At 39.4% G+C, this 23383-nt stretch overlaps 1 protein-coding gene across 1 annotated transcript in view; it reads right to left on the reverse strand.

Moving 5' to 3' along the window:
* Positions 1–15658, reverse strand: part of LOC142165527 (uncharacterized) — a 60573-nt gene extending 44915 nt beyond the window's left edge. The window contains exon 1 of the mRNA XM_075224063.1: positions 15517–15658. Coding sequence (XP_075080164.1) covers positions 15517–15658 — 142 coding nt within the window. The remainder of the gene's footprint in view (positions 1–15516) is intronic.
* Positions 15659–23383: the final 7725 nt, after the last annotated feature.

Genomic DNA, 23383 nt, shown 5'->3' on the forward strand with positions numbered 1-23383 from the left:
ATATATGTATATGGGATATGGAAAAGGTTATGGCGTTATATACGCACCACCACCTGATCAGCTGGTATACATTGATGATTTTGCCCACAGTAGCCGAGATGATATGATGGGATGCCCTCAGAGGCTTGATGATGTTATGAACACATGTACCTATGCACGACATTACATTCATGTGCATATGCATGACACTATAAGTATTTCATGATTTACAGAGTTATCCAGATTACAGGTTGAGTCATTTACTATATATTTCTTCCATGTCTTTTATGTACTTATTTATGTGCCTTACATACTTGGTACATTATTCGTACTGATGTCCCTTTTGCCTGAGACGCTGCGTTTCATGCCCGTAGGTCCTAATAGACAGGTCGAGAGTTCTCCAAGTAGGCTATCAGCTCGGCAGAAGATGTTAGTGTACTCCATTCGCTCTAGAGTTGCTTGTTTCATCAGTATGATTTAGACGTGTATTGTTTGGTATGGCGGGGCTCTGTCTCGACCTTTATGATAAGTATGTATTCTTAGAGGCTTGTAGATAGATGTCATGTATACGGATGCTTGTATGGCCTTGCCAACCTATGTTTTGAGTTTAAACATGATTATGTTGGCCTTATAGGCCCCTATGTCACATGTATGATTTTTTTTATATATATCAGATTGGGTCATCCTATATTGAGTATTCCCCTATGTCTATTCTGGTTAGCTCATAACGGCCCGTTTGGCCCATTTGCCTATGGAAATACAATAAGAAAGATATGTTATATTGGTAATCAGTTAAGTAAAATACAGAGTGCCCATCGTGGCCCATCGGTTTAGGTCGTGACAAATGTGGTATCAGAGCAGTTCTATCCTAGGGAGTCTACAAGTCGTGTCTAGTAGAGTCTTGTTTATGGGTGTGTCATGCACCATACTTATAAGTAGAAGGCTATACTGCATTTAGGATTGTCACTCTTTCTTCTTACTCTAGATCGTGTGGTAGAGCTCACTTATAAGAATTCAAACTCTTAACTTATATTCCATTCATAATAAGGCGATACCTACATCCATAAAAACGGTTGGTAAGAGATATGGATATGGAAGTATTGAGTCAGAGGAACTCGACTTTATATCATGCTTATGATAGGTAAATGTGAGGTCTTCAGCAGATCATATATGTACTGAAAGATGTAAGCTCCTTGATAAGGATCCCTAAGGAAGAAATATCTATCCACTCTTTTGGTAAAAAAGCAATAAAAGGATCATAAGATACAAGTTTCGAAAAAAAAACAAAAAAAAAGCAAGGTAAAGAAGGGTACGGAGTACCTAATTAGTAGAGATGAACATTATCTACAATTAAGAAAGAGAGATATAAGTATTTTGAGTAACCTTCATCACTAACAGAGGTATGTACAATTGGCCACACCCGTCTCAGTTATACCCTATGAGGGCTAAGAGGTGTAGTTTAAGAAAAGGACGGGGCATCAGGATCCGACTGGGGGTAGAGTAAACCAAAATGGTGAATGGATTGTTTGTGCTAGTTGATATTTCCGAAGAATATTACAAATGTGCTAATGATCTTCTGGTGAGACACCCAGGTGATGCACTCTAGAATATTACAATTAGATGTGAATACTAGCATGATAAAAAAAATTCTGAAGATAAGCACTGAAAGCCTGGAAGGAATAAATATTACCTTAGTGTGACTCTCGTCCCTAGTAGAGCAAGGACGTTGAGCAACCCGAAGAGCCGATGAATGAAGCAAGAAGAGCTAAAAGCGAAAGAATGTTTTGTTGAAGTTTTCACAAGAAAGGAATAGGCAAGAATATTAGCAAAGTAATGAGAAGAGAAATAAGGAAGAATTATGAGTAAGATATGATACATGGAAGACAACGGTAGATAAAAAAGATAGCAATATTGTAGAGTCGATAATCTAGTGAGGGAAGAGACGAGAGGTGACTGGACTTAAGACAACAAAAGAGTATAGACCATACAGTCATATCCTCATTTCGAGAAATAAGTTCGCGACTCTAACGCGATTACCAAAAGAAAAAGTTAGACCCCGGAGTAATAGAAATTAGTATAGGCTGGTAAACAATATAAACTAAACATGAATTAGGGACTGGGTGATTTGATAATGGTCGGCATCATGAGAATTTCATATTGCGTTTCGTCGATAATAGAATGGACAACATAAGAAGATTCATGAGAAATTAAGAGAATGGTCATTCAGGAAGACGCTTCCCTAAAGTTAGCAATGTGAGCAAAGTTATGCTTAAGGAACTATGTGTGCTAGCTATACTAGGTGTCACCCTCGTGAGTAAGGAATTTTGTTATCCTTGGTACATAAGGATTACTGCAAGGCGAGTAAGAGTCATCGATGATAAGTAAGAATTACAAAGATGAAGAGGTAAAACATCTATAGGTAGATCGTCGTAGCACTAAATCTTAGTACTCCACTAAAAGGGGGAATATGGAGTGATGTGGCATTAAGTCTGAGTTAAGTGGTTCTAGTAACTATGGAACGCTAAAGGAAGAATGAGATAAAATGAGGAAGGAATGAGATTGCACTTATCCAAATCCTACCGATATGCTACGATTCCGGAAAATTATGCAAGCACGACATCAAGGAAAGGAAGTAAGGGTTCCTGTCGGAATGTTATTGATAAATAAAGAGCTAGTTCGAGAGGTAAGTTAAGACAAAGGAAATAACCTAAGAAAGATTATGTGGAATTATAGATATGAGAATGGACCAACGAGTAGTTAGTAGTTGATTCAGAAAGAGTCTAGTTATGGCTAGACAAGAGGTTACAGATAAATCAACAGACCATGCAAGATAAACGTAGTGAAACCCAACATAGGGAATTCAATCTCGTAGATACGACATCGTGACCCTTGAGAAGTATTCAGATAGGAGTTTGGGTAGTTAAAGGTACCGTATGAGTGTTACGGGAATAAAAGATAATGCCACTGGAAAGACAATCAAAATATCAGTTCAGAAGCAACCCTACAAGAACAAGGGCATAGAAATAAGTAACTACGGATAATTATAGGCGAGGAAGGACATCAAAAATTCCGTTGAGTATTCAATTTAATAAGCTCACAACTTTAAAAGAGTCAGAGGGTCCTTAAGTACTACAACAAAAGACTAGCTGAGGAAATAAGGAAGAAGGTTTCAACCTAAGTTGGGTGACCTAAGGAGGAAATGGTCTTATAACAACAATCTCACAACAACATTGTATGTACTCCATAAGAAAATGACACCTACCGTGGTTAATGAACGAGAAGTAAAAAATAAAAAGTGATATTCGAGACCATATGAGTTGCACGAAAACTCCGGCAGGCGCGGGAACTAAGATAAGCTAAAGTACGGTAGAGCGACAAAGTTTTAAGAAGACATTAGTAAGGATAAGGAGTGTAGAGTGAGAAGGGATAAGTCCTCGGGATTAAGCCCATGAAAACAAGAAAGCTAATGATTTCTTCAAATTATAGAAAGTTCAGTATAACCTGAATGAACTCAAAAGAGTCTAAGACTAATAATATCCAGAAAAAAATGGAATGCTGCCCTGGTAGTGGAATGAGGGTGTGATTGTGATAGATAAAGGATGATGTTTGGGCCTTCGACTAAGTAATGATTTGAAGAGGATTTCATGGATTGTACAGAATTAAAAACGTAAGGTGAATCACATTAGGATGCTATAAAATACGATTATTGAAGTATAGTATCGCCCGTAAGTGGATTAGGAAAATCACTTCAAGTATTCCTCGATACAGCATAAGCCCTAGTGGCAATGTATTACATAATCAATGGAAGATTGTAGATCAACATTGAGGTGAATCGATAATGGATGGATAAAAGATACAAAGTACGTGATGATATTAGACCATCATTCTTAAGATGAACTGTAATGAAGAAAGCGTTAAAAGACTTGGCTTTATGCAACAAGAATAACCTGGAGTTTCGTAGCAGATCTCAGTAATAATAAATTGAAGTAAGAGTTATGGTATAGCATGACCTACCTAGATGCAGTAAAGTCATATAGATGGATAACCGGGTCGATGAAGTAAGATATAGCAATATTAGTAATCTCAATAAAATACTGGGCAAAGAACTTTAGGATACCTACAAATGCCTAGTGGGACATTTCATCACGCTTTATATATGTTTGCGAAGTGAGGCCTAGAGATTGGCTAGAAGCTAGAGGAAAAAGGGTAGAATAGTCGCATAGGCGCACTTACAAGGTCAAAGTCGTACAGGCTGCATGATAGAAGGTAGCAACAGTTACGAGATTAGAAAGATTCCGACCACAAGTCATGGTATGAGGAAGAGGACTAAAAGGAGGAATGCCCTAGCCTTTGGACTTATTCACAGAATAGTTGCCTAGATGACAAGAAGAGCACTAAAGTACTCGTAAGAGCTATAGGTTAAGAGAATGATAAGTGCATCAGTCAACATTCAAGGTCGAATGTTCCAAAGGGGGAAATGATATTACATCTCGCATTTTCGTATGTTAAAGTTTCGTCATAATTTTATCGACGTAAGTTTGGGAATGGGATTTTATAAGCATTATGATATTTCAAACAAGTGATGAGTAAATTCGTAAAGGTAAGAGGGATAACAAGTCAAAGAAATGAATTTCCGTCCATGTTTGGCATATTGGGATAAAATACGAGCCGAACGATAATACATGATATTAATGGACTAGTATCATACAATGTATCATATGACAATGATAGTAGGATGTGAAAAGTGTATTAAAAATAAGTAGAATTTTAAGTAATTTGAGACAATTCTTAATTATGCGGGTAATTGGTTAATTATCGGGTAGCGGAATATTACCTATTTAATTAATTGATTGTTGGATATGTTAAAAATCCCCACCCCACCCCTACGTGGCAGCAAGCCACTAAATCAAACAAATGACTCTTAGTCATTATTGATTAGGTGGCAACCTAGTAGGATAATTAAAAGACACTTCATTTCTAAAAAAATTTGAATAGAAAGCGTGGAGATAGTTTTCCACATTTCCTTGAGAGACTTGTTTCTTACTTTGAGACCCCAACCAAGCAGTAGATCCTTGAAAGAGTTTGGCATGACCAATTTCAATTCAAACATGCTAAAGAACAGATCTCTTAGTCATTTAGCAATCCAGCACTGCAAAAATAGATGACTACCATTTCCTTCTTGTTTTGTTGCAAAAGTAGCATATGTTACACATTACAAAACCTCTTCTTAAAATATAAGCTTTCAACAAATATTTCTTGCAACAATTCCTATAAGCTTTCAATAAAAATTTCTTTCAACAATACCTATAAGCTTCCAACATCACACGTTAACAATTCCAACGAGAATTATTTGAACCGTAGCAACGTAAAATTTTACAGTTCTAAATGAGTACGGTGCAACCTTTTTCAAGAATATCATACAGATTTTTTCCTACTCCGGGTATGTTAAGACTATCCCTTCTTTCTTTTTGTCATGATCTATACGACACAAGCAAAACAAGCAAATGCAAAACTTTCATAAATTACTCTATTCGTAGAAATAATAGAGATGTGCATAATCTTATTCTCCCATGTGTCATATTATTCTATCATCTGTTCATGGGTCTCAAAAATATGTATGTTGGTAAAGTTTATTTTATAATATTAATTAGAGGCATAATGGTCATATGACGTACTGAGAAATTTTATTAACGTATTTCATATTCATTTCATGCATTTATACATGCACATCGACACATGACCAGATGGTGTTATATACGCGTATATATATATATATGTATATGGGATATGGGAAAAGTTATGGCATTATATATGCACCACCACCTGATCAGCTGATATACGTTGATGATTTTGCCCATAGAGGCCGAGATGATATGATGGGATATCCTCAGAGGCTTGATGATGTTATGAACACATGTACCTATGCACGACATGACATTTATACGCATATGCATGACACTATAAGTATTTCATGATTTACAGAGTTATCTAGACTTATAGGTTGAGTCATTTACTCTATATTTCTTCCATGTCTTTTATGTACTTATTTATGTACCTTACATACTCGGTACATTATTTGTACCGACATCCCTTTTGCCTGGGGACGCTGCGTTTCATGCCCGCAGGTCCTGATAGACAAGTCGAGAGTCCTCCAAGTAGGTTATCAGCTCGACGGAAGATGTTAGTGCGCTCCATTCGCTCTGGAGTTGCTTGTTTTGTCAGTATAATTTAGACGTGTATTGTTTGGTATGACAGGGTCTTGTCCCGACCTTTATGATAAGTATGCATTCTTAGAGGCTTGTAGACAGATGTCATGTATACAAATGCTTGTATGGCCTTGCCGGTCTATGTTTTGAGTTTACAAATGATCATGTTGGTCTTATAGGCCCGTATGTCACACGTATGATTTTTTTATATATCAGATTGGGTCGTCCTATATTGAGTATTCCCCTATGTCCATTCTAGTTCGCCCATAACGGCCCGTTTGGCCCATTTGCCAATGGAAGTACAATAAGAAAGATATGTTATGTTGATACTCAGTTAAGTAGGTACAGAGTGTCCGTGGCGGCCCATCGGTTTGGGTCGTGACAAAAGAATTTAGAGGAAACTTCCCTTTTGGATTGATTATTGCTGCAAAGTTATTTTTATCCCTCACGCAGTTTCTTTTTTTTTTGCACCTACTTCTTGCAAGGATACTTTGGATTGCACCTGTTTCCTGTTTTCAAACAAGGAACAATTGTTAGTTTGAAATGGTAGTTGGTTTTGTGGCCTTGATTGTTTCACTCACTTGATCTTGGCCCGACTTTTTTTATGAAGATCTCAACTGCGACTGCTTGTTCCCTGAGGACTGATTTTATTTCAGGCCCTGGAGAACCTCTGGTTTTTCCAAACTTTGCCATGACGGTTGGTCGGTGGAACTCAACCTTATCGACTTTATTTTGCCTTCGTAGGTCTTTCCCTTCTGACTTCCTTTTTTTCTTTTTTTTAACGTCAGAGCATTGGGGAACTTTTGGCTCCTAAAACTTTGCTGCAATGGCTAGTCTCGTCGGACTTAACCTTTTCCAACTTTGTTTCGCCTTCATAGGCCTTTCATTTCTGGCTTCTTTCTTCCAACTTCAATTTCAGAGCATTTGGGTTACCTTGGATTTTCAAACTTTTGCCAAGACGGTTAGCCACGTGGGACTCAACTTTTTTAACTTCATCTTTCCTTTGTGGGCATTTGACTTTGATTTCCTTTCTTTTCAAAAGTTTTGCAATTTCAAAACATCATCCACCATGGTCGATCGAGGTCGACTTGATGCTCCCGACGAGGTTGGGTGCCTTTTTGCATATTAGCTTGTACAAATGAGAACCATGTAAATCAGTCTTACCATCGTTTCTTTGTCTTAGTTTCGGAACATAGTTAGACCGAAAGTGATTCAAAGAAAACAAACAATGGAATGGAGAATGAGTTTAAAATAAGAAGTGTCCCTTTCGGGGAAAGGAAAAAAGGACTTATCTTGAGTACATGCGGACTTCAATAAACATGACATGCCTTTTGGACTGGATGCCTAATCTGTGTAAACCGTCCGACTCTCAGAAATTCATCACAACTTTGCCTTGAAATCGATAAACCTTTCCAGGACTTTGTCGATGCCGATGGCTGTGAAAATCCTCTTTTCGATCAGGGGCGCCCTTTGCGGATTTTCACCAGCTGACCTCTCTCATTTCTCTTCTCATCATTGCCTTATAGTGCTCTGTACGAGTTTTCACTAACAAGACTCTCTCATTTTAGTTTCTCTACTTACCATTATCTTACGGTGCCCGTGTGGGTTTACATCGATAAGACTCTCATTTCATTTCTCTCATTTGGTTGTGTCAGATCCAAGTAACTGTATCCTCCCATTTTTAACCTCTTTGTCGATTGATCAGAAGGACTTGAACAGGGTTTTGGGGGTAAAAGTCATTTGGATTGAATTACAACCTTGGAACCTTTCGGGCGAACCCATCGCTGAACCATTGTAACTTCTGCCCCAGTTTGAACTTTGGGGGAATTGGATTTTATTTTGGTGTGACTGAACTCCAGAGAGAGGCTGCCTACATATCCTTTCGGAATCAAGTTGAACGTAGTTCAACCAACTTTTGTTTTTGATTTTCTTTTGTTTTTCTGTTTTGTTTTGTTTTCCATTTCTTTTTCCTTTCCTTTTTCCTCTTTTTTCATTTTTCATTTCAATTTCTTTGTCTTTTCTTCTTTTTTTTTCTTGTATTTTTCTTTTTATTTTTCATTTTTTTCTTTATTTTTTTTCAATTTCTTTTTCAATAACACTTTCAGGTTCAAAGAGGAGTAGTCGACTCAAAGGGTTTACAAAGGGTTGAATATTTGGATAGTGAGAAAGAAAGCCTTTTTCATCCCAATCAGAGAACATTTATGCTATATAGAGGATCCAACATAGTACCTTTGGACTGCATTTACATTGACAGTTATTTCAGGGATATTTTCTTCGATGTGTCCCAAGTATAACACACTCTTTTGGCAGTACTCTTGTTGCAATGTATGGACCTTCCAATCTGGAACCAATTTTTCTTCAGCTGTTCCAAGTCTTTGTTTTATTTTCTTAAACTTATCTTCATTGCAATCTAATTCTTGATTCATTATTTCGAGGTCTGACAGCATTTCAGGATCTAGGCATAAAGTCCACAAACATGTCATCTTATTGAAATCTGCATTTAACAGAACTAAAAAGAGAATAGGAAAAATGACATGATTAAGAAAAGAGACATTCCTGGACAATGAAATATTAATTTCATTTGATTTTTGATTTTTTTTAATTTTTTGAAGATAGAAGGGTTTATATAGAAAAGTAAGACAATAAAGTAAAATATCCAGATCATGCCCTGAGATAATCCGGACACAGAAAGGATAGCAAGACTGGCTACTAAGACTCCCGTCTGATAGGGAACTTTTATGCTTGGTGACCATTTTTTTGGCTTTTCTTCTATCTCGACAATAGCTGCAATGGCCTTCAGTGCCAGATCAAATTCTTCATCTTCACAAATCATTCTGACTATTGGCCCGATGTTGCGGGTAGGCAACAAATTGTTCATCACATCAAGAGCTTCTTGTAATGACCCGGCTGGTCATTTCATGAGTTATAGCTCCGTTTCCCCCATTTCTACTTCTTATAGCCTTGTTCAGCTGTAGTTTGTGTTACCGAGTTAGTTGTCTCAGGTTGGGAGAGGTTTTGGTAAGGTTTGATACACTTAGTCTCTTTTGAGTAAGCTTCAGTTAGAAAAGTCAATCGGATGTTGACTTATATGTTAAAGGGATCCGATGTGAGTTCCGATGATTCGGATAGCTTCGGGAGGTGATTTGGAACTTAGGAGCATGATCGGAATGTGTTTTTTAGGTACAGAGTAGATTTAGGCTTGAATTAGCGAAATTGGAATTTTGGCGTTTTCCGGTTGATAGGTGAGATTTTGATATAGGGGTCGGAATAGAATTCTGGAAGTTGCGGTAGATTTGTTGTGTCATTTGGGATATGTGTGCAAAATGTCAGGTCATTCGGACGTAGTTTGGTAGACCTTTTGATCAAAAGTATTATTCGGAAAATTTTGGGAACATTAGGCTTGAATCCGATGTGTTTTGGTTGATTCGATGTCGTTTGAGGTGTTTTGAGGATTTGTATAAGTTTGAATAGTGGTACATGACTTATTGGTGCTTTTGGTTGAGGTCCCGGAGGCCTCAAGGTGATTTCGAATGATTGGCAGAAAGTTGGAGTTAAGTTTTGAAGCTAAAGCATTTTTATTGCTGTCATAAATGCACCTGCAGTAGGGAGGTCGCAGGTGCAATGCCCGCAGAAGCGGAAGGCAGCCGCAGATGCGGACAAGTAGAAGATTAGCTGGAACCGCAAAAGCGATCGAGGAGGTGCACCTGCGGTGGCGCATGTGCGATATTTCAACCACAGATGCGGAAATGGTCAATTAAGTGATAACCGTAGGTGTGGTGGTTTAGACCACAGAAGCGGGATTTGGACCACAAGTACGAAAAACCTGGGCCAGAAGGTATAAAAGAATTCCTTCGCGATTTTTGATTTATTTTTCACTATTTCAAGTCGGTTTTGGAACTTTTTGGGAGATTTTGAAGAGGGAATTCAAGGGAGATTCGTTGAGGTAAGATTGTTGAAACAAAAACTCGTTTCTATGGTGTTATTTCACAGATTAGGCTTGTAATTTATGGAAATTAAGGGTTAAAATTTGGAAAACTAGGGCTTGATATTGGAGACCTTTGAGCAAGGGTTTGAGGGGTCATTTGTGATCGGATTTTAGTACTTTTGATATGTATGACCTCATGGGGAGATAAGGAGTCTAATGATGTAAAATTTATCAATTTTTGAGACGTGGGCCCGGGGATCGAGTTTGGTTAATTTTGGATTTGCGCGGTATTTTGATTACTTTCGAGTGGGGTTTGTTCCCTTAGCATATTTTAATAGTTTTGCACTGACTTTGGTTAGATTTGGAGTATCTGGAGGCCGATTCGAGAGGCAAGGGTATCGCGGGCTAGAGTTTGGATCGGATAGAAGTGAGTAATGATTGTAAATGTTGTCCTGAGGGTATGGAACCCCGGATTTCACATCGTTGTGCTATTTTGAGGTGACGCACACGCTAGATGACGAGCGTGGGGTCGTGCACTGTTTGGGATTGTGACTTAGTCCATCCCGTATGACTGTTTTACCCCGTATTTGATTGAAAACTATTTGCTATCATCATGTTTTGGGCTCAATGCCATATTTGGGCCTCGTGCCAACTATTTGAATCCTTAGGGGATTTTTACTACTATTTCCTCACTGTTTTAATTTTGTATCTGTACTCAGTCATGATATATTATACTATTTTCATAACTCAGCCATGTTTACTCTATTTTAATACTTTAAATGATATTTGGGCTGAGCATTATATTTTACTGTGCCCGAGTGGCTTTTAGAGAATTTTGATTGAGTAGGGTCGAGGGCTGTGTTGTGAGGATTATTATGGGATCGGGCTGCATGCCGCAGCAGTGTTGTACTGATCATGATTATGAGGCCTATGGCCTAAGTTGTACGCCACGAGGTGGCTTGATATGAGGCTGAGAGCCTATTGATTATGCAACGAGATGGCTTGCTATTACGCTTGGGCCGTATAGGGCCCCTCCAAGAGTCTGTACACCCCCAGTGAGCGCGGGTACCCGTTGTGATATGAGATATCAATAGTTGTTCCATGCTATTGCCCGAGGGGCTGATTCTGTTGACATTGTGCCCGAGGGGCAGATTTTATGTGTTTATCCTTTCTAGTTGTTTTTCATTTACTTGTTTAACTGTTGAAAAGGTGTTTTAACGAAGCTTATTCTGAACCAAGGTGTTTTATAAGGTTTCACTGTTTTATTGTGGTTATTTGGTTTTACTCTGCTTCTTTATAGCATGGTGTTGTGTTTTTACGTGATTTCTTATCGCTCAGTCTTTATTTATTGTTATTACTCACTGAGTTGGAGTACTCACTTTACTCCCTGCACCTTGTGTGCAGATTCAGGAGTTTCAGGTCTCGCCAGTGAGGGTTGATTGCTCAGCGGGCTATTCGGAGTCCACTAGGTAGCTGCTCGGCGTTCAAATCCCAGTTTTTCTCCCTCCTATTTTATTTCCCTTATCCTAGTTATGTAATAGATTGTATAAACTCTTTCTTACTCTTAGACTATGTAAGATACTCATGACTGGTGACACCCCGATGTCGGGCTGTGTTTGGTTTTCTGCAGTTGATATATTTCACTCTATTATGGGATTTATCATTATTAATGACCAAATTATGAATTGTTATTTGTTAATTTTATTGGGGGTTTGTGTCGGCTGGTGATGACATCCAAATCCACTACTAAAAAGTAAATGGACACGGTCACATGCAATATAATATACCCAACTATGAGTCGGGGTCGAATCTCACAGAGAACAATATGTAGGCAACTAGGAATGTAAGAGAATTATCACTTGTTATGCAATGACAAACACTTAGAATTGGTTTTAGAAAATATTTATCCCTAAATGCGGAAATGTAAACTAACCTAGAAAGCAAGTAAAATGATCAATGGCTACAAGAATGGATGCATCGGGAAATTACACTCAAGTAACGATCCAATGTATTTCACTATTTTACAAATATGAGTGAGTTAATGTTAATTAGCCACAGGTAATAATTCTATATTAGCTTCTTCCAAAGACTAACAAGAGTTCTTAATTGAATTATCCCTTAAACAATTAAGAGATTAAGCATACCCGGATATGGCTACAAGTAGTTCAATCCTATCCCTAGGTAGAATCTATAAAATGAGGTTTAAAGCCTCAAGTTATTGTTAATTAATCTTTCCCCAACCCAAATAATCTTTCCCAAAATTAATTCGGAGTTAATAGCTGAGTTCTAGGGTTAGCTAATCCTTTGGAAACATTAAAGAACAAGAATAATTAAAGTAACAATAACTCACTTCATAAAAGAATAGAAATCATTCAATACATAAGCACAACAAGGTATTTAATCCACACTTTAAACATGAGTATTTCCATAAACAAGATTCAAGTATTGAATAAAATACTACACACTTAGATATACAATGCAAATCAAGGAAATGAAGAAATGAACATAAATGGTTAAGAAATTCTCGACCAAAAGCTTGAAATCTTCAAGACCAAAATGTGTGTGCAAAGCTCTAGCTTCTAACCTTGTTCTCTCTAGCCCTTAGAACAAAAACTTCAAATCTGCAAGACCAAAGTGTGTGTGCAAAGCCCTAGCTTCCAACCTTGTTATCTCTAGCCCTTAGAACTGAAAATATGCCAAAAGATATTTTACAAATGAGCTGGTTTGGGTATTAAAGGGTTTGGGACAAAAAATGTGAAATTCCAAAAGTGCCCAGAACTGAAGCATGATTTTCGAATTTGCGAATAAAAGTTCGCAATTGTGAACTATGGTTATACTGTTTGACTTCGAATTTGCGATAAGAACTTCGCATTTGTGAATGTTGATTGCCTAGTTGACTTTCGCATTTGCGAGGTATTCTTCGCATTTGCGAAAACTGCCTGATTGCCCTTTCTTCGCAATTGCGAGAAACTTCTCACAATTTCCATCACTGATAACTTCGCAATTCCCAGGTATATGTCACATTTGCGACAACTGAGGGCCCTTCCCAGATTTTCTTTTTTTTAGCTTCTTTTTGACTCGTTTCACTTGGTTTCTTCAAGATCACTTCTAAATCACATAGAACCTATAATATAGAAGTAAGTGGCATTAAACACATAATTTTATCACTCAAACATAGAAAAATGTAGGCTTAAAGACAAAATAAGTTGGTAAAATACAAACTTATCAAACCCCTAAACTTAAACTATTGCTTATCCTCAAGCAATGAAAGCGACAAAATCTCCTCCCAAGTATTTAACTCAACATTGCATCCTTATCATGCCAAGACAAAAAGGTCTATAAGCACAAACGCATGACTTCGATTGTTACCAACAATTAATCCAAAGCATGTGAATTGCCGAACACTTTTCATGAACTTCATTACATTTCAAGTGCTCAAGCACCTATGCAAATCAATGTAGCAAATCAAGTCATGACACTAAAGCTTCAAAAATTGCCTCTCTATCACAATTATCTTTCTTTGTTCATTACTTTTAATTGAAAATATGATTAAATTCACAACTCAAATCTCATGTGCCCTCACAAAGAAGAGAGAACCCCCACACTCATAAATCTTAATTCAAAACAAAAATGGGATGTCAAATGGAAAGATTTAACTCTCTCTCACACAAAGATGTTCAAATGCATACAAGTAGTACCATAGGCTTAAAGACAAGATAAGTCGGTAAAATACCAACTTATTAGCTAGTCTTGTCTTCACGAGAGGCGCCATCCCGACTGGGTCTGGGTTTAGGGTCGTGACACTTCTTCATCCCAAAAAATAATTCTTTCAGCTTCAATCAAATCTTCAACTGCCCTTTTGAGGATCCAACAGTCCTCCGTACTGTGTCCCACTGCTCCAAAGTGGTATTCACATCTAGCATCAGCTCGGTGTGAGGGGGACTCGGGGTTTGGCCGGTTCGGAACCACTGGCTGCAATAGATTTAGCCTGATTAGCTTTTGGAACAAGATTGAATACGATTCACCAATAGGGGTGAACTGATTCTTTTTGAAAGGCTTTCTTGGGCTAGGATTGTATTGGGGATCATTTGGTTGAGGATTATATGGAACTTGGTAAGGATGGGCATTTCTAGGAGGTGAAGCTCGGTTTTGTGGATAATGTTGTGGCTACAGATAAGGTTGCGCGTTCATCACTGCATAGGGAGGGGGTTCCACGGCATAAGCAACATCTTGAAGGGGATAATACTGTAGTGGGACCAAAGGAGGCACATTTGATTGGCCGAATGACCTATAGGCCCCCCTCGAGCTTGAAAACATCATGGCTCCCTCTTCAACCCCATTTCTGTTCATCATACCCTCTGAACCATTCTGAGCAGCTTGTGATGTGGCCTTAAAGGCAGCATAATTTAAGATTCGACCTGTTTTTAAACTGTTTTCAACCATTTCCCAAATTTTGATAGCCGCAGCGAATGGCTTACCCAATAGCGGACATCATGTTCTAGAAGTAGACCGCCTCTTGGGCCTGTAGAAAGACCGTGAACATTTCCATTTCGTCCATTGGAGGCTTTGCCTTGGCAGCTTGCTCACGCCATTCGACAACATATTCGTGGAAGCTTTCCGCGGTTTTCTTTTTCAAATTGGACAAAGAGTTTCTCTTGGGAGCGATGTCCACATTATATTGGAACTGGCGAACAAAATCTCAAGCCATATCGTCCCACACATGCCAATGGGTAATTTCATTATCCGTATACCACTTAGAAGCAATTTCGGAGAGGCTTTCCCTAAAATAAGCCATTAACAGCTCCTCTTTTCCACCAACACCCCTCAGCTGGTTACAATATCATTTTAGGTGAGTGACCGGGTCTCCGTGCCCGTCGTACTTTTCAAATTTTGGCATATTGAAGCCAGCTGGAAAATGGACATGGGGAAGCATACAGAGGTCAATGTATGAGACACACTTTTGGCCACTCAGACCTTGCATGTTTTTCAGGCTTTATTCCAGGCTCTTCATCTTCCGAGCCATTTCCTCTTGCTCAAGATTTTTAATAACCTTTTCTTGCTCCACCGAGAGATCATATTGCAGAGGTTGAGTGAAAGAGTAGGGGGTCACATATGTTATTTCTGATTGAAGCTGTGAACCCTGAAAGGTGAATATTGGAGGCTCAATATATGGCCGTGGTAAAGTTGGTTGTGCTCTGATGCAGACTAGTGCTGCAGAGAACAATATTGGAGGTGCCCTGGAAACTGGAGCCTGGGGGAGAACCAAAGAAGGCATGCCAGAAACATTGGACAACATTGGAGGGTGCCCGCATGGGATGAGCGGGTTGGGCACAGGGGAGTTGGTAACCTCACTTGACCTGGGGATCAACTCAGGGAACCCAGGGACTGCACTTGGCGGTTCCCTACCATTAGACCAGGCGTCCCATATTTCCAATATGTGGAGACGCAATATCTTATGCTCTTCAGTAGCTGCTGATTCTAGCTGTAGAATAGCTGATGCCGGACTATCCTCAGGACCGATGATTGGTAGATTGCTTGCGGAGGCCATCTGTGCCTTTGGATCTTGTGAAGGGGGGAAGGCTAGACTACCAACAAAACCAACCACCAAAACTTGGATAGTTTGCACACCCAACAACCTTGTTAGTTTTGAGACACTTAACAGATAGGAAATCGCACGTTCGGATGCAATGCACCTAAACAGTTAAATGTTTCTACCATGTGTTTGAGTGGTTGCATGTTTTATCCCGGCCTTAACTAACCCTTTTTCACTTTGTACCTCTTTTCTTCATTTCTGCCTCTCTTTAATCATTGTTGATTTTTTTTCATCTCGTTTTTGCCACTCTTTTATTTTTTGGCACCCTCTTTTTCTCTTTTTGTTTGCCACTTTTTTATTTCTTGTCCCTCCTCTTTTTTCGCTCTTTTCTTTCCTTTTCACTCAATCAATTTTTTTCTCTCTTTTTTTCAAATTATTTTTCACTTAGTTTTAGTTTTTAGCTATGATCGAATCCGATGGGGATTGCCTACGTATCATGATGTTGCACGAATCAGATATTTGCATAGTTCGGGAAGATCGGGAATGGAATAAATAAAATAACTCCTTTTTTCTACCCCCCCCCCCTTTTTAACACGAAAAAATATTTTGAATTCTTATTTTTTTTCTAAATGAAAGATTTCTTCAAATTTCTTTTCTCTTATTTTGAATCTTTTTGGGAAGTTCAAAAGTAAAAAGAATTTTTTTTCAATTTTCATTTGTTTTCTCTTTTTCTAAAGAAGAAAGAAAATCTTTTTGAATTTTGGATGTTGCTTCTTAATTTTTGAAATAGGAACTTTTAAGAAAATGTTTTGGATTTCTGAGATTTTTATTTATTCACAAAAGTACTTCTAACGAAAAACGAAAATATTTTTGGACTTCAATTTTTCAATTTTTTATGGCATTTACAAAAGAAAGACTTTTAAAGAAGGAAAAGAATATTTTTTTTGGATTTGTTTTTTAATTTTTGGGGAAATATTGGGAAAAAACTCAAAACAAAGGAAACTCGTATTTTGGATTTTAATTTTTTTGATTTTGTTTTTTCTTTTTATTTCTTTTTTTTCGTATGAAACACTTCATAAAGAAAGAAACTACTTTTTTGAGTTTTAAAAACTTCTTCTTTTTTTTTTTGAATTTTCTAAGGAAAGATTTCTAAAGAAGGAACTGAAGGAAAATATTTTTGGATTTTTGAAAATTGGGATCGGAACCGATGAGGTTTACCTACGTATCTCACATCTGGTGAGAATCAGACCCGCGTAGTTCGGTCAGATTTGATAGAACAAGGAAACATGGCACTTGAAGCTTTTGGGCACATTTTGAAATGATCTTGTCTTTTTCTTTTCCCCCTTTTTTCAAAATTTCGGCAGAGTTTCGGAATTTTTCGAATACCTACATCTCACTCTTGTTTTTGATTTTTGATTTTTTTTTCTTTTTTTATTTTCTTTCCCTATTCTAGAAGCCGGTCAACATGCAAGCTGAAACAAACAGATGTGCAAGTAGCACGAAGATGCATCAGGATGGTCTTTTTAATTTGGGTACGCCTGTCCTAGACGGACCCAAGCCCTGTGTTGATTCCCCAAAGTCAGATGCTCATGATGCAAAAAAATGTACCGACTAGGGATCCGTCATGAGGCTATGTTATTCTAGTTTTAGAAACCTGGGTGTATTTGTTCTAAACCTGGCTTACCCGAGCGGATAACTCGAGCCGGGGGGGGGAGGGGTAACATACAGAAGCTTCACCGGCTTTGCAACTTGTCCGAACCTCATTCTAAAATTGGGATATGACTCTAACAGAAAAGAAGTCGCATGAAGTGCACACTTCCCAGATGATTTAGAAGACTCAAGGAGAGGAGGGTTTAACAATTTATATACAGTCCAAACAATATCAAAGCAATAAAAGCGGCATTTAGCACATTAGGCTCAAACATGTAAAAACCAGATAATAAATAAAGTCAAGTATAATAGTTATTCTAAGCTCGAATTCTAAACCCTGAACCAGAAGTTCGGGGTTCTTCTCCCCAACAGAGTTGCCAGAGCTATCACACCTCCTTTTTTATACCCGTAGGGGTATATAAGAGAGTTTTTCTAATTTAAGTGACATAAATCGAAATGGGATTATTTAATTTAATCAGAGTCACCACTTAGAATAATTTATGGTGTCTCACGTCACCGGTTTATTTTTAAATCCAAAATCGAGGAAAATTAACTTTATTTAAAAGTCTATGAATCTGCCCCTCGAGCAATATCATGGAACAACACCAACCCCTCGGGCTATATCTCACATCACAATGGGTACCCGCGCTCACTAGAGGCGCGCAGATTCCGGGAGGGGCCCCTTATGGCCCAAGCACAATATCAAGCTATCTCGTGGCATAATAGTAGGCTCTCGGTCTCATATCAACAAGCCACCTCGTGGCATACAATCTTAGGTCCTCGGCCTCATAATCATAAATCAGTGTATCCTCACAACACATGCCCTCAGCTTTACTCAGTCAGAATCGCATAAGCCACTCAAGCAACAGTAAAACATGATGCTCAACTCAAATTATCATTTAGAATATCATTAATGTGTTAAAACAGAGTAAACATGACTAAGTTATGAAAATAGTAAAATATAGCATAACTGAGTACAAGTATAAAGTCAAAACAGTGAGAAAATATCAGTAAAATCCCTTAAGGGTCCAAATAGTTGGCACGAGGCCCAAATATGGCATTCAGTCCAAAACATGATGATAGAAAATGTTTTTCAATCAAATACGCGGTAAAACCGTCATTCGGGATGGACTATGTCACAATCCCCAACGGTGCACGACCTCAAGCTCGTCATCTAGCGTGTACGTCACCTTAATATAGCACAACGATGTGTAATCCAGGGTTTCATACCCTCAGGACAACATTTACAATCATTACTCACCTCAATCAGGTCCAAACTCTAGCCCGCGACGCTTTTACCCCTCGAATCGGCCTCAACTCGCATCGAATCTATCCAAAATCAGAATCACAACGTCAAAATATGCTAAGGGAATGAAGCCCATGCAAAAATAATCAATTTACAACATAAATCCCGAAATTAACCAAAACCCGACCCCCGGGACCACGTATTGGAATTCGATAAAATTTACATCAATATGGTCCTTATCTCCCCACGAGTTCACACATATCAAAAGTTCCAAAATCCGACCACAAATGGCCCCTCAAATCCTCAAGTCTAGGTCTCCAATACCAAGCCCTAGTTTCCCCAATTTTAACCCTTAAATTTCCATAATTACAGCTCTAATTCGTGAAATAATACCATAAGATCGATTATTAGACTGAAAAATCTTACCTTCAGACGATATCCCTTTATTACCTCTTCAAAGTCTCCCAAAAAGCTCTAAAACTGACTTGAAATGGTGAAGAACAACTCAAAAATCGTGAAGGAATGCTTTTATACCTTATGACCCAGGCTTTTCGCACTTGCGGACCATATCTCGCTGCTGCGAAACCGCTTTTGTGGTCCAGGCACCGCTTCTGAGGTCACCACTTAAAATTCCAGGTGCTGCATCTGCGAAGAAATTCCCGCACCTGTGCTACCACATGTACGCCTACCTAGCCGTTTCTGCGGTTCCAGCTCTCTTTGGCCCCCTTCTGCTTCTGTGACTACAAACTAGAAAACTTGCTTCTGCGAGACGGCACCTGCAGTCCCCTAGCCGCAGGTGCGGTTATGACAGCAATGGAACATCTTCGGCTGCCAAAACCAACTTCCAAACTTTCCGCCAACCATCCGAAATCACCCCGAGGCCCCCGGGACCTCAACCAAAAGCACCAACAAGTCCTATACCACCATCCAAGCTTATACCAATCTTCAAAACACTCAAACAACATCTAATCAACAAAAACACATCGGATTCAAGCCTAAGCTTCCAAAATCTTCAGAATTCCGCTTTTGATCAAAAAGTCTACCAAACCACGTTCGAATGACCTGAAATTTTGCACACACATCCCAAATGACATAACAGACCTACTACAACTCCCGAAATTCCATTCCGACCTCTATATCAAAATCTCACCTATCAACCAGAAAATGTCAAAATACCAATTTCGCCAATTCAAGCCTAAATCTACTCCGGACCTCCAAAACACATTTTGATCACGCTCCTAAGTCCCAAATCATCTCCAAAGCTATCCGAACCATCGGAACTCACATCCGAGCCATCTAACACATAAGTCAATATCCGGTTGACTTTTCCAACTTAAGCTTCCTCAAAAGAGACTAAGTGTCTCAAACCTTACCAAAACCTTTCCGAAGCCGAGCCAACCAACCCGATCACACATAGAACTGATAAACAAAGCAATAAGAAGTAGAAATGGGGGAAGCGGAGTGGTAACTCATGAGACGACTAATCGGGTCGTCACATTCTCCCCCTCTTAAACAAATGTTCGTCCTCGAACAAGTCCAAAAATATACCTGAAGCCTCAAACAGGTGAGGATATCTGCTCTGCATCCTCCGCTCGGTCTCCTAGGTAGCCTCCTCCACGAGAGGCCTCTCCATTGCACTTTTACTGAAGCTATATCCTTTGATCTCAACTTTCGAACCTGACACCCCAAAATAGCTACTGGCTCCATATCATAAGTCAAATCATCATCTAACCGAACCGTGCCGAAATCCAGAACTTGAGACAGATCCCCAATATACTTCGGAGCATAAAAACATGAAATATCGGATGCACACTCACAAGCTGGGTGGCAAAGAAAGCTCATAAGCTACCTTCCCAATCTAAAGCACCTCAAAAGGCCCAATGAACCGAGGACTCAATTTACCCTTCTTCCCAAACCTTATAACACCCTTCATGGGTGAAACCTTCAACAGAACCTTCTCACCAACCATGTAGGAGACATACCAAACCTTCATGTTAGCATAACTATTTTGCCTCGACTGTGCTGTACGAAGCCTCTTCTGAATTACCTTCACGTTTTCTAAAGCATCTTGCACCAAGTCTGTCCCCAATAGCCTAGCCTCACCTAGCTCAAACCAAGCAACTGGAGATATACACCACCTCCCATACAAAGCCTCATATGGAGCCATCTGAATACTCGACTGGTAGCTATTGTTATAAGCAAACTCTGCAAGCAGTAGGAACTAACTTATAACCCTCCGAAATGAATGACACAAGCACGCAACATGTCCTCCAATATCTGAATAATGCACTTGGACTACCCGTTCGTCCGAGGGTGAAAATCTATGCTCAACTCCACTTAAGTACCCAATTCTCGCTGCACAGACCTCCAAAACTGTGAAGTAAACTAAGTGCCCCTATCTGAAATGATGAAAACAGGGACACCATGCAAACGAACAATCTCCCGTATATAGATCTCTGCCAACTACTCTGAAGAATATGTTGTACACATAAGAATGAAGTGCGCGAAGTTGGTCAGTCGATCCACAAACACCCAGATAGCATCGAACTTCTTCAAAGTTCGTGGAAGCCCAACTATAAAGTCCATAGTGATCCTCTCCTACTTCCACTCTAGAATATCCATCTGCTGAAGCAAGCCACCCGGTCTCTGATGCTCATATTTCACCTGCTGACAATTGAGACACCCAGCTACAAATCCCACCATGTCTTTCTTCATTCTCCTACACCAATAATGTTGTCTTAGATCCCGATACATCTTCACGGCACCCGGATGAATGGAATACCGCGAGCTATGGGCCTCCTCCACAATCAACTCACGAAGCCTATCCACATGAGGCACACATATCTGGCCCTGCATTCTCAACACCCTATCATTACCAATAGTCACATCTCTGGCATCATCATGCTGAACTCTGTCCCTAAGGACAAGCAAATGAGGATCATCATACTGGCGCTCTCTGATGCGATCATATAAGAAGGATCGAGAAATCACACAAGCCAATAGCCGACTGGGCTCTGAAATCTCCAACCTCATGAACCGATTGGCCAAGTCCTAAACATCAACTGCAAGAGGTCTCTCCCTAACTGGAATATATGCCAAACTCTCTATACTCACCGCCTTTCTGCTCAAAGCATCGGCCACCACATTGGCCTTCCCAGGATGGTACAATATAGTAATATCATAATCCTTTAACAACTCCAACCATCTCCGCTGCCTCAAATTGAGATCCTTCTGCTTGAACAAGTGTCGGAGGCTACGATGATCAGTAAATACCTCACAAGACACACCATACAAATAATGCCTCCAAATCTTCAACGCATGAACAATGGCAGCTAACTCCAAATCATGAACATGGTAGTTCTTCTCATGGGGCTTCAACTGACGAGAAGCATAAGCAATAACTCTACCTTCCTGCATCAACATACACACAATACCAACTCTCAAAGCATCACAATACATGATATATGAACCTGAAGTTGATGGCAAAACTAACACTGGAGCTATGGTCAATGTTGTCTTGAGCTTCTGAAAGCTCTCCTCACACTCATCCAACCATACAAATGAAGCACCTTTCTAAGTCAACTTGTTCAAAGGTGATGTGATAGATGAAAATCCCTGAACAAACCGGCGGTAATAACCTGCTAAATCAAGAAAGCTGTGAATCTCTATCGCTGAAGATGGTCTGGGCCAAATCTGAACCACCTTTATCTTCTTCGGATCAACTTGAATACCCTCACTATACACCACGTGCCCCAAGAAAGCCACTAAACTAAGCCAAAACTCACAATTGGAGAACTTTGCACAAAGCTTCTCCTCCCTCAATATCTGCAACATGACTCTCAAATGATTTGCATGCTCCTCCTAACTATGTGAATACACCACAATATCATCAATGAAGACTATGACAAATGAGTCGAGATAAAGCCGGAACACGTTGTTCATCAAATGTATGAATGCTACTAGGGCATTGGTCAGCCCAAAAGATATCACCAAGAACCCATAATGACCATATCGGGTCTTGAAAGCCGTCTTAAGAATATCTGAGTCCCTAATCTTCAACTGGTGATAACCTGAATGGAGATCAATCTTGGAGAACACTCTCGCTCCCTGAAGCTGGTCGAATAAATCATCAATGCGAGACAAAGGATACTTGTTCTTAACTGTTACCTTGTTCAACTGCCTATAATCAATACACATCATCATTTTTCCATCCTTCTTCTTCACAAATAGGATCGGCGTACCCCAAGGTGACACACTAGGCCAAATGAACCCCTTTATCAAGGAGTTCTTGAAGCTTCTCCTTTAACTCTTTCAACTCCGCTGGTGCCATATGATACAGTGGAATAGAAATGGGCTGAGTGCCCAGCACCAGGTCAATACCAAAATCAATATCCATGTCTGGTGGCATGCCCGATATGTCTGCAGGAAACACATCGGGAAAATCCCTCATAACTGGAACAGAATCAATATTGGGAGTCTCTGCACCGACATCCCTCACAAAGGCTAGATACGAAAGACAACTCTTCCCAACCATATGTTGGGCCTTCAAGAATGAGATTACCCGACTGGGAACATAATCAGTCAAACCTTGCCACTCAATCTATGGCATACCCGGTACCAATGTCACTATCTTAGCATGACAGTCCAGAATAGCACGACATGGAGATAGCCAATCAATGCCCAAAATAACATCAAAGTCTACCATACATAATAACAACATATCCACTCGGGTCTCCATACACCCAATAGTCACCACACACGACCATTACACATGGTCTACAACAACAGTATCGCCCACCGGAGTAGATACATGAATAGGTGAAATAAGAGACTCATGGGGCGTA

Source organism: Nicotiana tabacum, chromosome 10, assembly GCF_000715075.1.
Source record: "Nicotiana tabacum cultivar K326 chromosome 10, ASM71507v2, whole genome shotgun sequence".
Lineage (NCBI taxonomy): Eukaryota > Viridiplantae > Streptophyta > Magnoliopsida > Solanales > Solanaceae > Nicotiana > Nicotiana tabacum.